Below are 15,210 nucleotides of genomic sequence, written 5' to 3'. Positions count from 1 at the left end.
ATATCCCATCATAAATCAAACCTTCTAGGGATCAGTGAACATTAATTCAAAATATTACCAAAGAAACATAAGAACTAGGTGTTAAGACGGTGACAACTAGTATACCATGAAATAACAGAAACATATAGTGCTTGCCTGTCTTCTCTGTAATTGTCCGATTGCCTGTAAGTCAGCAAGGATTCAAGTCACTTTACTTGCAGCTGACAGTCACTGTGGCCTTTGAGCTTCAGCTTCGTTCCTCAAGCCCTGCACGAAATTATCGGCTTCTGAAGCAGACGGAAGCCACTTTTTCTCCCCTGTGGGCAGTGTGATGCACAGTTTAGCCAGGAAGGGGAAGAGGAGGTTTAAATTCCTAGAGTTCAGTCAGTGTGTTTCCTGTTTTACTTTGAAGCTCTGTGTCTCATGTCAGTGATTCTAGTTTTGCTTCCCTTGTCTGGTCCAGCCTGATTACTCCCAGCTGTGCTCTCCTTCTGTGCCTCATTCCCTCGTTATCTCTCACTGTATTTAAGCCCTGTGTTTCTTTTGGTCAGTGTCGTAGTCTCTCCTCATGGCTTTGTTCCCCTGTGTGTCAGGTTAGCCATGTCCCAGTTTAATTTTGTTATGTTTTTCATGCTGTTCTGCAATAAAGTATTTTTTTGAGTTTAATTCCTGCATGGTGAGTTTTGCGTTTGGGTCCTTCTCCTGTCTGCGCACAACCATTTCATAGCGTGTACGCTGTGAAATGTCCATAAATTTTTCTATACATATTCTGTACAGTACATTGTTACCTGTATATACGAAATCAGTTGCTCATGTATTTAGGACCACGTTGTGTCTTCCTTTTATATTTTTATTTTCCCTTGCTGTAAGAGCTCTGTAACACTGAAATTTATTCTATTCTATTTTATACAGAACATGGCTGCAACTAGTGATGGTGAGATGAAGCCTTGTGATAAACTGAAGCTTCCCATTCAAGCAGTCAACTCATGGTTTGAAGCGTTGTGATGATTCATTTGCTCTACTGCGCCATCAAGTGGACGATTCAAGTGAAACAGGCTCAATGATTATAATGATGTGATGTGTAAACCTCTCAACTGAATAAATAAATTGGTCTTTATGGTTATTTATCCCGAATATTGGCTCAGTATGTCTGATACAAAAGAAAAAGGGGAAACTATCAAGACAGAGTTTTGGGGATGATTGTGTAACTGTGTAATCATGCTTATGTACATCTGAATAATGACACAAACTAGTGTGTGGCGCTTCAAATTGAATAAATAAAGAAATTACTTTTGTTCATGACACCACTAACTAAACTCTAAATATTAGTTATATTTAATATCATATTAATGTTTGTGTATAATACATTGGCAGCTTAACACAGGAATGTACATGGAAACAAAAAGGGAGGGACTTGTGATGTGAATGTGCTTGTGACTTTATAACAGTGCTCATGACACTAGGGAAAAGTTATCATTTGTTTTTACTCAAAAATAGCAGCTTTTCCACAGTGCTGGGCTTTAGACAGTTTCTCTTTTTTGAGAGGATTTCTCCTGCTTTTGAAAATACCCTTTCACAGGGCACAGATGAAGCAGGGGTTGCAAGAAAAACCACAGCAAGTTTATACAAGTTTGGATAAAGAAATTTGTGTCCAGCCCAGTACTCCAGCGGATTCTCCAGTCTGCCGATATTTGGTTCATGGAGGTATTTCTGCACTTCAGCTGTTGCATCAGCAGAAGCATTTGGGGTCTTTGTCTCCAGAACAGTGGTGTCCAAACGATGCCACAGTTTGCTACCAAACAGAATGTAAGTAACTAAATACAATATAATAATCGAAATGTGCTCATATACCTTGAGTCACAGGCTGAGAAGCTTTTGATGATGAGGCTGCTGCTGATGAGGCTGCTGATAAGGGAGCCAAGTGCTGCACAAAAGCAGCATATTCAAAAATAAGTCTCTTCTCAGCATCCATTGCTTTATTTAGGCTAAAGAAGCCTATTTTTTTGAACCTTGGATCCAGCAATGTTGCCAGTGACATGATGCTCATTGACTGCAATGTGTAGAGCGTCTCCTTTAATTGTCTCCTTAGATTCTCAACCACGGTGGAGCTCTCTGGAGTTAGGACAACTCCCATTTCCTCTTCATGTAGTGCATGGTGCAACATTGTTAGAAGTGGAATTACTTTGGATCCAGACACTCGCTTTTCCTCTGACAGCTCAGTGGTGGCATCATTAAATGGGGAGAGTATTTTAAGCCATTCTGCCATAAGGTCATACTGTTCAGAGGATAGTTGGCAAATATCAGTGTGCAGGCCAGCTAACGATGCTCCAATAGCTTCCCTGAGTTCATGAACACGTTGAAGCATTTGGAATGTGTTGTTCCAACGTGTATCCACCTCTTGAATTAACTTCAGTGCAGGCCGGCCCATTTGCTCCTGCACCTCTGTCAGCCTCTCCTAGAAAAACAGCCAACAAAACAAAATTGATTCATTCAAGCTGTGTTACTGCAGCAGCACCTTAAAGCAGTAGTGAAATAATGGAACAAACCTTAGCAGTTGTACTGCTCTTGAAATATCCCACCATCCTCCTACAGGTAGTCTGGATGTCAGACAGCGTGGTGTGTTGATCAAGAGCTGTTTTGACCATGTATGTGCCACACAATTACTGTGACGCAAACGAAGCTCCTTAGCACAAGCACCCATGTTTGCTGCTCCATCAGTCACATAACATCTAACTTTGTCTGTAATGCCCCACTCTGACATGAGCGATGCTGTTACTTGTGACAAATTGATAGCAGTATGAGCTTGAGGGAAGTGCTAAACACCTAACACTACAGAATGCAATGCAGTCAATGAAATGGCAGGTGACGGCTAGGTAAGCCTCTGTGTTAATGGAGGTCCACATATCAGATGTCAAACTAACTGCAGAAACCTTGGCCACAGTCAGTTTTTCTTTTTGTTTGGACTCTTTGTATCTTTGGTCCACCATAGCTTTTCAAGCCTAAACAAATGAAAGTAAAGTACTTAATATGGAAATAAAGGCAAAATGGAAACATGCTTCATATTTTAAGATACACACCTGTCTTGTGGGGAGAACATAGTTAGGGTTCAAAACTTTAACAAGCTTCCTAAACCCACTGTCCTCCACAATAGTGAAGGGCTGGGAATCCTCTATCACCATGTTGACCAAGGCCTCATCCACATCATTCCTCTCCCCTGATACAACAAAAAAACATTAAGAAATTACATATATCAGTAAATACAACCCAAATATTAATGAATTACATGGGGAATATAATTTTTTTTTTATTTATTTAACCTTTATTTAACCAGGAATGTCCCGTTGAGATCAAAAACCTCTTTTTCAAGGGAGTCCTGGCCAAGAGGCAGCACATTTCAAGACAAATACATACGAACAAACAAAGTTAAAATTACACAAAACAATTACACATTATTGAGGCAGTCTGTAGGCCTTTGAGTTTAGTTTTAAAAACATTTAAAGACAACAGTTCAGTCAGTTTCCAGTCTTTCTGTAACAGGTTCCACAAAAAAGGCGCAGAGTGGACAAAGGCTTTCTTACCCACCTCTGTGCGGACAAGGGGAACAGACAGCAGCAGCTGATCATTTGAACGCAAGGAGTAAGAACCACTATTTGTCCTTGTGACCAAAGTACAAATATAAGGAGGCAGCAATCCAAGCATAGCTTTGTAAATAAAAGTGTACCAATGCCCCTGTCTTCTAATGGCCAAAGAAGGCCATTTTACTCTTAAGTACAAGTCACAGTGATGGGTCAGATATCTACAGTTGGTAATAAACCTCAAGGAAGCATGATACATCGTGTCCAATATTAGAAGACATGAAGAAGAGTTCATATACAGAATGTCACCATAATCTAACACAGATAAAAAGGTTGCAGTGACAAGACGTTTTTTTACTGCAAAAGAAAAACACTGTTTATTACGGAAGAAAAAACGAAGTTTAAGTCTCAGTTTCTTTACAAGTCTCTCTATATGTGGTTTAAAGGTGAATGAGTCATCAATCCAGACACCAAGGTATTTATATTCATGAACTATCTCTATGACATTTCCTTCAAGGGTGGACACCACTGGAATAGGCTCCGGGACCTTCTTTGACTTGGAAAACAACATTAGCTTAGTCTTGTCAGCATTGAGAACTAATTTTAGCTGAATAAGTGAATGCTGGAAAGCAACAAAGGCTTTCTGTAGGGTTTCAATGGCCTGAGCAAGAGATGATCCATAACAGTAAATAACTGTGTCGTCAGCATAAAAATGCAAATTTGTGTCTGAGACATTTTGACCCAAGTCATTGATATATAAAAGGAACAGAAGGGGACCCAAAACTGAGCCCTGTGGCACCCCCTTGTGGACAGCAACAAATTTAGAACAAAGACCTTCAAGTTTAATGCACTGGGTTCTATTATTCAGATAATTTGAGAACCACGCTATTGCATGTTCTGACAATCCAAGGCTGAGCAGTCTGTTTTTTAGGACAGCTAACAACAGGCATCTGCTGTGATGTTCACAATTCTGATGCAGTCTCACATATATCAGTACTGATAAATGATCAGAATTATAATATTTCTGACTGCCTGAGGCTAAATTGAACCAAATCAGGACTTTGAGAACCGGAATCGAATGGATTATATCAGTGATGATATCCAGCCCTAGTGAGCAGCGTAGGCCCGACAGAAGTGGATGTAGCTGTGGGTAATAAGAAAAGATGAAAACAACTATTGATAACTTTTTTGTTAATATAAGGCCTGATCCGTCTGAAATTCATAGCCAGTGCTCTGACACGGTGCCATCAATCTTTGAATGCTGAAAAAGCACAGTATCCAGAAAACACATTATATGTTGCAATAAATGCACTGCCCAAGTGTCCCCTCTCCCCACTGCCTTTCAGCAGCATGCAACAGCAAACAGGTCGTCAGAGGAGCCGAGATGATGATTAAGTTTAACATTTTCTACAATATTGACAAAGCACTTTAAGCACAAGATTGTTAGTTAATAATTTAGAAATGAATATTGTCTGTATGGACTGCAATTCCCCCCCAAAAAAGTGCACATGTAGCACTGCGGTGTTAAGCGATGCGGTTGAAAAATTTGAGTGTGCCTAACTTTTGTGCCGGTGTGCGTAAATTGTTCAAGTTAGGCACACTGGTGTGCCCATGGCAAAAAGTTAGTCTAGAGCCCTGCCAATAGCTGTAGAAAATGCTAACATTGTTATCTTTTTACAAAAAGAAATGCTAAACATGAGGTTTTTGGACAAAGTTTGTGTTCTCCATTCTTTAAGCACTGTTTCGAGCACCATTTAAGCACCGGCACAGTTTCAAAAGTACCGGTTTGGCACTAAACGATACCCATCCCTACGTAACAGTAGCTACAGTCATCTTTATGCTGTTGAGGCTAAAACTTGATGCTACGAGCTCAATCATCATTGCTAGAAGGCATCATTTAGAATATCTAGTAATAAAGGAGCATTAACTGTTAGCAAGGCTCTCTGCTTTCTCTGTAAAAACTTGCACTGTGAAGTCCAGGGTTGTTCACATTTCATGCAGTGCTGAAGACACTGGTGTTGCAATCATAATGTCCGTTGCCTGGTGGCATCGACCAGCCAAACAGGTGAGGTGAGTTGTGGAGGATCCATTGAGGTTCAGGCACAACATTGCCCACAGCATCAGGATAGTGGGCCTGATTATTTGCACCCATTCTCATGAAGTTGATGTCCAGTTGCTCGCTGAGTGAGGACGCTCCCTGAAACAGAATCACAGACAGATACACAGTCAGTAAAACCACAATAGATTTCTTCTTTGAAATTATAATCAATACATTTCATCAAATGAAATTAATTACCCAGGTAATGACTGAATTGAAAACAGTTCCGTTTAATAATTGGAGATACTTACATGAAGCGGGACGCCCTGATTGAGATGCTAAGAATCTGGACTGAACACGGAATAAATTTAATGAGTACAATGTACCCAAAATTCAAAATGAATTCAGTTTCTAATGTTCTAGTAACTTCGAAAAAGATTCACCTGTTTGTAGGTCAGTGGACAAGAGTTTTTATCTGGCTGTCTGAGAACAGCCCCCCGGTCCTTCCTTTGAGCACCTTGGCCTTTGCTTCATTCTCACACCTAGCACTTGTTGCAGTGTGTTTCCCATTCTGGTTTCTCTGGACAGCAAAACTCTGTTCCTCCTCTATGACAGAGCAGGAAACTGCTTTAGCAGTCTCAAAGATGTTGTTCTTCATCTTCTTAGCAAGAGCTTCCTCAGCCCAAGCAGCAAGTTCTTCCAAAGGAAGACTCCCTTCAAGGATGCTGCCAGAAATCCACAAGTGTGTGAGGTAGAAAGACAGAAGGCAAGTAAGCGCAAGTCAGTATGCTCCACATTTGTCATCATGGTTACTGATATTATCTCATCTTCCTAAGATTCTAAATTTTGGGTTTACTTTTATTGGTCCCAAGTCTGATGTTGAGAGTAAAGCCTAAAGAAAAATAAGTTATTGTCAGCTTTTCTACTCTCTGCTCTGTGACTACAGAGTCTTGAAATAAAACATGCAATGTTATTAAATCTTCCCCTTACTAAACACCTGAAGTCAGCTCAACTAAAGTGTAGGATGCTGCTGATGGCCATGTAAGTTTGTACCAGGGTTGTATTGCAATCTGTCAGGGAATGTTACAGATGCAGCATGGAGGCTGGAAGCTCCCAGTTTGAATCATGACTATGTCCCCCCCCACCCAGATTCTAAATAAACGAAGAGAATACACAGATGTGCCCAAGATTCTGAAAGAGCAGCAGATTCCCTTCCCAGCTCGGCTTAAGGTGAAATATACTGATAAAACAAAAATTTAGAACATGGCAGCTGAAGCCACTGAAGACATGTCTAGTAGAGGTAATGCTGTGAAAGTCGTTCAATCACCAGAAACCGCTCTGGAACTGAAGCAGCTAACCTGGAGCAAGGTGGGCAGAGAACCAATGAGCGCAGTGCTGAACAAGAAGCGAGATCCTGGCTGCAAAGAAAAATTCAGAGCCTTCAGGAGGATGGCACCTTCTCCCTCAGGAAACTGAGGTTTACCCACACTGTTTTACTTAAGTCTACTTTATTCGGTTTATGGTGCACAATACATAAAAGAATGCTCTCTACGGTGAGGCCTAAGCCATCGAGAGCCTCCTTCATAGACTGATGAGGAAGTTGGCTCTCGAGGTGAAGCAGGGTCCATTTCAGGGACCTCTACCTTGGAAGTTAAGATCTTATTTTGATTTTTGTTCCTTTGCTTGCTCACAAAGCCAATGATGATCATGACTGGGAAGCCCACCAGCAACCACGTGCCCTGCAACGTTGTGTTTTTCAACAACAGCAAACTTTATTTATATTGCCCATTTAAAAACCAGTGGTATAACAAAGTGCTTAACATAGGAGAGTCAAATGTAAGTAATAGAGAGAGATGAAGGCATGGCAAAGTACCAAACATGCTAGGAATTGATGGCATTAAAAAACACAGACAAGAGAAATACATAAAAGCATAATAGAATAATGTGTAAAAGATAAGAGTTAAGAACATTTTAAATCTCCTGAATCTAAACAAACAAATTCAAACTGAAAACAGATTAATGAATACATTATTAACTGAGTGAATGTGGATTGATATTGTTTATTTAGGAATTAGATGATGATAATACACCAGAGATGGCCAACCCAGTCTAACACAGTATATCTGAAACTATGACAGAAAGGAAGTCATGCTCAAATATTTCGAGTTTATCATCTAAATGTTACAGCAAAACTTCAGCTACAGTGCCGTCCACCTCTGAAGACATGTGCTTACATCATGATGAGTTAGGACTGATTGTTTCAGACTGCAGAACCATTTTCTCAAGATTCTTTAGATCAACCACTTCATACTATGACTATACTATAGACTATTGTGGCAGAACATAGAAAGATAGACGTCTAAAGTCGGTAAAATATTTGGATGTTCAGTCTGTCAGATTTTGAGGCACATGGAAAGTCCAGTTTTGCAGGTGGTAGATTTGTGTTTTATTTCCAGCTTCTCATGCACAAGACATATTCTAAAACATGGTGTTCTCTCTCATTTCCAGTGTTACACTTGGCTCAAAAGTTGCAACATAAAAAAGGAGATGAATACCAGAGTATGGGTGAGAAGAGGTTTTATCTTAAAATGGAATAGCAGGTTGGCTAAAAGACAAGGCAAAGACAAGTGAGCTCCCTGGGAAGCTTGCCTCAGGTATGCTTTTATCCATACCTGACTAGGTGTGGCCAATTAGCACCAGCTGAACACTGAGCAGATTAGAAGCTGCAAAGGGACGTAAGACCTCCTCCCTTAAAAGGGTTCCTCTAGGACCCCTAAATTTATTAAAAGCCCCTCTGAAGCCTTCAGGTCCTTGACCCACAAACCTGGAATAACAGAAGCACAGTGTTCACATTATAGTTGGCATCCCTAAGCATGAGGATTTGAAGTTGCCACACTGAACACACAAAAAGTAACATGTGACCAACACAAAGGAGCACAACAGTCAAACCCAAAATGATTACCTGATCTGCTACAACACAAAACCAAAAGTAGCAACAAATAATCACAAGTGAACTGTTGTCTCCACCACACAAACAGTCACAAGTGGCGTTATACCACAACAAGTTACTTTAATCCAAAAAGTTCAGAAAATCAAGCACACTAGTGACCAACCACAAAATGGAGAGCTATGGCCACACAATGATCACATCAAGGGTGGCTCAGCACCCCACAGTGTTATTGCCATCACCTGGCCAACAACACTCACAAGGGATCCAACAAAATATACATATTCCCCACAACACTAAAAGTCACAGCACAAAACACTCAACTCACAAGGATCTCATTAGCATCCATCAACACTGACATATGCACACACATGGTGTACACACAATGCCAACTTCAAAATGGTCTACCTGCCTCAGCCACAAGACCATAATCATGAATAGTCTCAAACCTCCTACCAAGTTTGGTGCAACTGATTTACTAGCCTAAAACACTAAAAACAACAAAACCCTAACTTTACCTACCCTAGTCTTCAGTGGTGTACCAGGCTCGAGGCAACTTTAAAGGCGAACTCGAGAGCAGGCAGCAGACCAGAGATAGTCTCCTACCAAACTCTGAAGCGTACCCCCCACCCAGGATAGCCACCAAACACAATAAACTAAAACAATAAAGCAAAACAAGTGCTTTGATGGAAGGGCAGCACAGCCACCCAGCTGAAACACACTGACTAAAGGGACGTTACTCAATCACAGTGAGCACCTTCACTCACCCACTTAAAAGCAATACAAAAAAACTGATATTCAATCTCCACTAAAATGTCCAAATATCCTGGACGAGCCGCCACTTATGTTACGACCCGCCTCAAAAGCCGCAACATACAAAAGGAGATGAACACCAGAGTATGGGTGAGAAGAGGTTTTATCTTAAAATGGCATACAAAGCAAAGACAAGTGAGCTCCCTGGGAAGCTTGCCTCAGGTATGCTTTTATCCACACCTGACTAGGTGTGGCCAATTAGCACCACCTGAACACACTGAGTAGATTAGAGGCTACAGAGGGACGTAACACCCAGAAAGTATTTTTTTTTAATGTAAAAAATATATTTACAGTATCCACAGATTTTACAAAATTCTAATATTTCTAAAATCCACAGTTTTTAAGATAAAAGGCCTAAAATTCACCTTGTGTCTTTCATTTACTGAAAGAGACTAAGTCTGACAGATTATTTGAATTACATGAGTTTAAACAAAAATTGTCGTGGTCCTGGGTCGTTAGACCCAGTGTTTTGTGTTCAGTATTAGTATTGTCTTGTGTTTTGGGTTCATTCTTGTTTTCTTAGTTCCTTGGGTTTTGGTTCTTGTATTTAGTGTTTCTGATATCTCTACCTGTGTCCTCTCCCGGTGTTCTCTTTGTATCTCTGAGTTTGTGTCTCAAAACAGTTTCCGGTTTTACATTGAAGGTCTGTGTCTCGTTATGCCCATTAGTTTCAGCTGTGTCCACCCCGCGTGTCATTTCCTCATTGCCTGGTGTGTATTTATAGTGTGTGTTTGCCTCTTTTTGTTGTCACTCTGTCTGTTTAATTTGATAAACCTCTGTGGCTCTCTGCTCTCCATTCTCCACACGTCATCCTCTGTGTCACCTCATTATGTTTTTCCCTGTAGCTTGTCATCACCCACCTGTGATGACAGGCTAAACAAGATTCCATGACTTCTAAAAATGCATGTACTCAAATATTATAGTTCATTATGTTATGAGACTCAGTGAAAGTAAAAGAAAACATTGAGGCTGAAAACTCATGGATGGCACTGGCTTTTTCACTGTAAAAAGAAGTTTTCTTCCCACGCAGTGAACAACATACGCTAATGTTTTTGCCGCTTTTTACGGAATCAAACTCAAAGTAAGGTCAGTACTTCCGCGCTTTAAACGTTGCACGCTCATACTCTCTCCCACACTAGTTATATTATCCATTGTTATCTGCACACAGCTGTTGCCACGAACGTAGCACTTGCTTACGTCATTGTCATGAGACACTCTCGCAAACAAAATCATGGTTTAGTAACACAGTAACGCAGCGTGCTTATGGGAAAGTAACAGTAATCTAATGGCCTTTTTTGCAATAGTAATCCCTTACTTTACTCATTACTTGAAAAAAAGTAATCGGATTACTGTCACTTGGTGTTTGCTTGCTCTATGGTAGAGTATCACTTCCTGTTCCTGCTCAAACACAGTGGTGTTTCTGAGTAGCTTATCTGCAATTAGCAATTTAATAAAAAAACTTTTAAATACATTCTTTTTCACAGTATAATCTTCATGTGCTTCATCCGAAGCACACTTTCTATGTACTCACTACCTAATTTGTAGCCAAAGTATTCACTCACTGTGTCTGTACTGTTTCGCTAGCTTAGCTCGTAGCTGACTCGTTAGCACCATGGCTACTTCATCTGTCCCTCCTGCACTTTCCTGCTTATTGTGTCAGATGTTTAGTTACTCCTCAGCCTCCTTTAGCAGTAATGATACTTGTAACAAATGTAGCAGTAGTAATATACCTATAGCTTTTTTGCTAAGTTGAAAAAATCAACTGTGGGAGCAATCATCAGAAAATGGAAGACATACAAGACCACTGATAATCTCCCTCGATCTGGGGCTCCACGCAAGATCTCATCCCGTGGGGTCAAAATGATCATGAGAACGGTGAGCAAAGATCCCAGAACCACACGGGGGGACCTGGTGAATGACCTGCAGAGAGCTGGGACCAAAGTAACAAAGGTCACCATCAGTAACACACTACAACGGCAGGGAATCAAATCCCGCAGTGCCAGACGTGTTCCGCTGCTGAAGCCAGTGCATGTCCAGGCCTGTCTGAAGTTTGCCAGAGAGCACATGGATGATACAGCAGAGGATTGGGAGAATGTCATGTGGTCAGATGAAACCAAAGTAGAACTTTTTGGTATAAACTCAACTCGTCGTGTTTGGAGGAAGAAGAATACTGAGTTGCATCCCAAGAACACCATACCTACTGTGAAGCATGGGGGTGGAAACATCATGCTATGGGGCTGTTTTTCCTGCTAAGGGGACAGGACGACTGATCCGTGTTAAGGACAGAATGAATGGGGCCATGTATCATGAGATTTTGAGCCAAAACCTCCTTCCATCAGTGAGAACTTTGAAGATGAAACGAGGCTGGGTCTTCCAACATGACAATGATCCAAAACACGTGGTGTTTTGGATCAACAAAGGAGTGGCTCCGTAAGAAGCATTTGAAAGTCCTGGAGTGGCCTAGCCAGTCTCCAGACCTCAACCCCATAGAAAATCTGTGGCGGGAGTTGAAAGTCCGTGTTGCTCGGCGACAGCCCCAAAACATCACTGCTCTCGAGAAGATCTGCATGGAGGAATGGGCCAAAATACCAGCTACTGTGTGTGCAAACCTGGTAAAGACCTATAGTAAACGTTTGACCTCTGTTATTGCCAACAAAGGTTATGTTACAAAGTATTGAGTTGTATTTTTGTTATTGACCAAATACTTATTTTCCACCCTGATTTACGAATAAATTCTTTACAAATCCTACCATGTGGATTCATGGATTTTTTTTTTCACATTCTGTCTCTCACAGTTGAAGTGTACCTCTGGTGCAAATTACTGACCTCTGTCATCATTTTAGGTGGGGGGACTTGCACAATCGATGGCTGACTAAATACTTTTTTGCCGCACTGTATCTGGGAGATTACACTTTCTGTTCTTGAGACATTGGTGGTTAAAAAGATAAATTTGTTACCAGATGTTCTAAATGATGCTTTCTAATAACGATGATTGAGATGATAGTATCAGGTTCTAGCCTAGACAGCATAAAGTTGGTTGTAGCTACTGTTACAGCCCCCATTTATTGGTCAATGGTCATTCTGGAGCCTCAAGATGAGGATTTTTGAAATACTGGTTTCAAAAACAACATGGCAGAAATATGATGCGTGGAGGTCTGATTGTGAAACCACATGCTGGTGGTTTTCAGAGAAATTTAAAGGACTTCTGCGTCAACTGTATTTTTCTAACATGGAAACTAGCTGGCACTGGCAGCATATCAGGTTTAATGTAAATTTTATCTGACGGCCAATTTAAATGTTCCTTTCATGTTTCTTGACCAGTGTTGGGTAAGTTACTTTAAATTATTAACTTAGTTACATTACTAGTTACTTCTATCAAAAGTAACTCAGTTACTTCAAGTTACTCGTTACTTTCAAAGTAACTAGTTACTAGGAAAAGTAATTTTTGGTTTTACTCAGAATTCTCTTGTTAATGTGTTGCTTCCGTAACTGGATACCAAGCAAGATTGGCAGTCTTCTAGCTTGCTTACTTGCCACAAGTGCACCGTGCCACCTACCAATAGAAAGGATAAAAATAATCTGTATATTTACACGAGAGAAATCCCACGCCTGGACCGCCGTTGACCGCTGCCATGATTCTAGCCTACGTCACAGTGTCATGTGCGCTTTTTACATCCAACACGAAAACTGCAGTCATGGTGCTTTCAATTGTACTCAGAACTCGAAAATTCTGCCTTCCGAATAGGAAGATGTAGGTAACACCAGACTGCAGATGAACAACATACGCGGCTGGACTGGGACAAAAAAATTAAATAAATAAAATTTAAAAAAAAAAATTAATCGACCGGCCCACCATTATAGGAAAAAAAAATAAATCATAAAGCCTTTGAATGAAAACAAACGCTGTTGTGACAGTGATGTGCACTTTTCTGATGTATATATGCATCAATCCATCAATCGTTTGTTGTAAGATTCAGATAATTATTTTTTTTAAAAGCTAGACATTTTAAATGAGAATAAGTACTTCTTTGTGCCCCCCTTTCCCTGTTAATGCCCTACCTGGCCCCCCTCGCAAAACTTTGCTAGACCCGCCCCTGCACAGTTACCAGCTGTCAGCTGGTGTTATTTGTCTCTCAGAAACAGTTCAGAACTTCTGTTCAACTCATTCATGTCACCTAAAAGGTAAACCTGTTTCTCCATCACCTGTTCAGCTCTGGTGATTCAGTAAGGACATCTCCTGGTTTCATCTTCATGTTTCCCTCTCACCAACTAACCAGCAGCTTTTACAGCTGTGGCTCCAGCAAACATCAGATGATACTAGAAATCAATATTAAATACATTCTAACAACAGCTGAAGTCAGTCGAAAGTATTGTTGAAATGCATAAATTTGTTAAAACTCAGAAATCTGGTGCAGTGTCTACACCTGCCAACTACAAAGAAGCATGAAGCCTGTCATGAAGTCAAGCTTCTTGTTCAAAGCCTTTACATGCTTCCTCCAGGACACTGATATGGTTAGCAGATGTAGTTCAGAGGAAAGAAAAGAATTCCTACAAGGTCAGTAGATCTGTAACACAGTCTGGATTTCTTTAGGATGGAAACGTTACTTTTCAGAGACACAGAGCTCAGAGAAAACTACAAAAGTGGGTTGTCCATACCAAAATAATCTAGATGGATAAACTGCACCAAACAATAGTAGAAAATATTGACATAGTACTGTGCAATATTTAACTTCTACAGCTTCAGCTACACCAACACATGGGAAGAAGTGGCCTTCACCATCACTGACAAAGGTGTTCAGGTAAGACAGGACCTGCTCCTGTCGAGCCACAGTGCTGAAATTTATCTGCATCATGTGTTGGTTTTCCTAAACTTCCTCCTTCAGTTCTGACAACAAGTCTTCAACTGAAAAAAGGAATGATTATAACTATATGGTCCACATGGGCCAGCATATTTACTGTTATGCTTTGGCACAAGTCACTTTAGAACAGAAAATTATACCAAAAAAGTAATTAAATAATGGCTAAATTGCTCACTCTTATACAGAATAGCATCACACAAACACTCTGCACGTTGGCTGCATTCCTACAATTTGCCACCAGATTTCACTTGAACATTGCTCACTGGGCAACAATGCTAAGTACATACCTGTTGAGATTCTGAGAGATTTAAATTGATGAAAGCCATCAGAGTCTTCCAGTCTGCCATTTTTGCAGCTTCACAGACTGGAACGCAAAACTGGTTTAAGCATCTCTGCTGGAGCAGGTGGTTTGTCGCTGAGGATTCGAAGCATCTGTTTAAACCATCCTGTTTTGCAGCATCAACAACCACACTGATGTCAGGCTCAGTGAGAGTTGAAGACATGATAACCAGTCATGTGTTCATAAACTGCATTAGGATGTACCTGTTCCACTTCACCCACTGAACCCAGGAGAGTAGGCACTGGAAAATCTCTTCTCCTGACCAGAGTCTGTGACTGTAGAGCAGCTCTTGATGTGGGTGTGTGCCTTACTTGTGAGATGCTGTGGACTGAAAGAAAGAAATTGACAAAGAAAGTAGGCTTTAAGAAAACAACCCTCCCAAAAAACCAATGTGAATATAGACTGCTCAAAAATAAAATAAAATAAAATAAATAACAAAAATGAAGGGAACACAAAAAGATGACATCCCAAATGTAAATTATTAAAATATTCTTAATACTTTGTTCTTCACATAGTTAGATGTGCTAACAACAAAAATCACAAAAAAAAAAAATCATCAATGGAAAGAGACATCAGTGTAATGCTTTAAGAATTTCTACCAGGTCCTTGCAGGGAGAGCTGAAGCTCTCTTTTAAAGACCTGTTGGTCAATCTCAACAC

At 40.5% G+C, this 15,210-nt stretch overlaps 2 protein-coding genes across 2 annotated transcripts in view; both read right to left on the bottom strand.

Annotated features, from left to right (window-relative positions):
- LOC146567553 (zinc finger BED domain-containing protein 4-like) overlaps positions 1 to 15,210 on the bottom strand; it is a 63,206-nt gene that overhangs the window by 27,234 nt on the left and 20,762 nt on the right. The window contains exons 3-4 of the mRNA XM_085285856.1: positions 5,337 to 5,346; positions 3,057 to 3,186 (exon numbers count right to left, since the gene is read on the bottom strand). Of these exons, the coding sequence (XP_085141982.1) occupies positions 3,057 to 3,186; positions 5,337 to 5,346 (140 nt within the window). The remainder of the gene's footprint in view (positions 1 to 3,056; positions 3,187 to 5,336; positions 5,347 to 15,210) is intronic.
- LOC146567554 (zinc finger BED domain-containing protein 4-like) lies at positions 1,121 to 2,428 on the bottom strand. The gene is made up of 3 exons (XM_085287826.1): positions 1,831 to 2,428; positions 1,549 to 1,793; positions 1,121 to 1,129 (listed from the first exon to the last, which is right to left on the bottom strand). The coding sequence occupies exons 1-3, from the start codon at positions 2,405 to 2,407 to the stop codon at positions 1,121 to 1,123; spliced, it is 831 nt and encodes a 276-aa protein (XP_085143952.1). The 5' UTR covers positions 2,408 to 2,428.

Source organism: Mchenga conophoros, linkage group LG9 (assembly GCF_057382185.1).
Source record: "Mchenga conophoros isolate Kocher_MC1m ecotype Shallow Benthic linkage group LG9, M_conophoros_male_GT1.1, whole genome shotgun sequence".
Classification (NCBI taxonomy): domain Eukaryota; kingdom Metazoa; phylum Chordata; class Actinopteri; order Cichliformes; family Cichlidae; genus Mchenga; species Mchenga conophoros.
The sequence above is the reverse complement of the archived record's forward strand: the minus strand, read 5'-3'. Positions and strand labels throughout refer to the sequence as shown.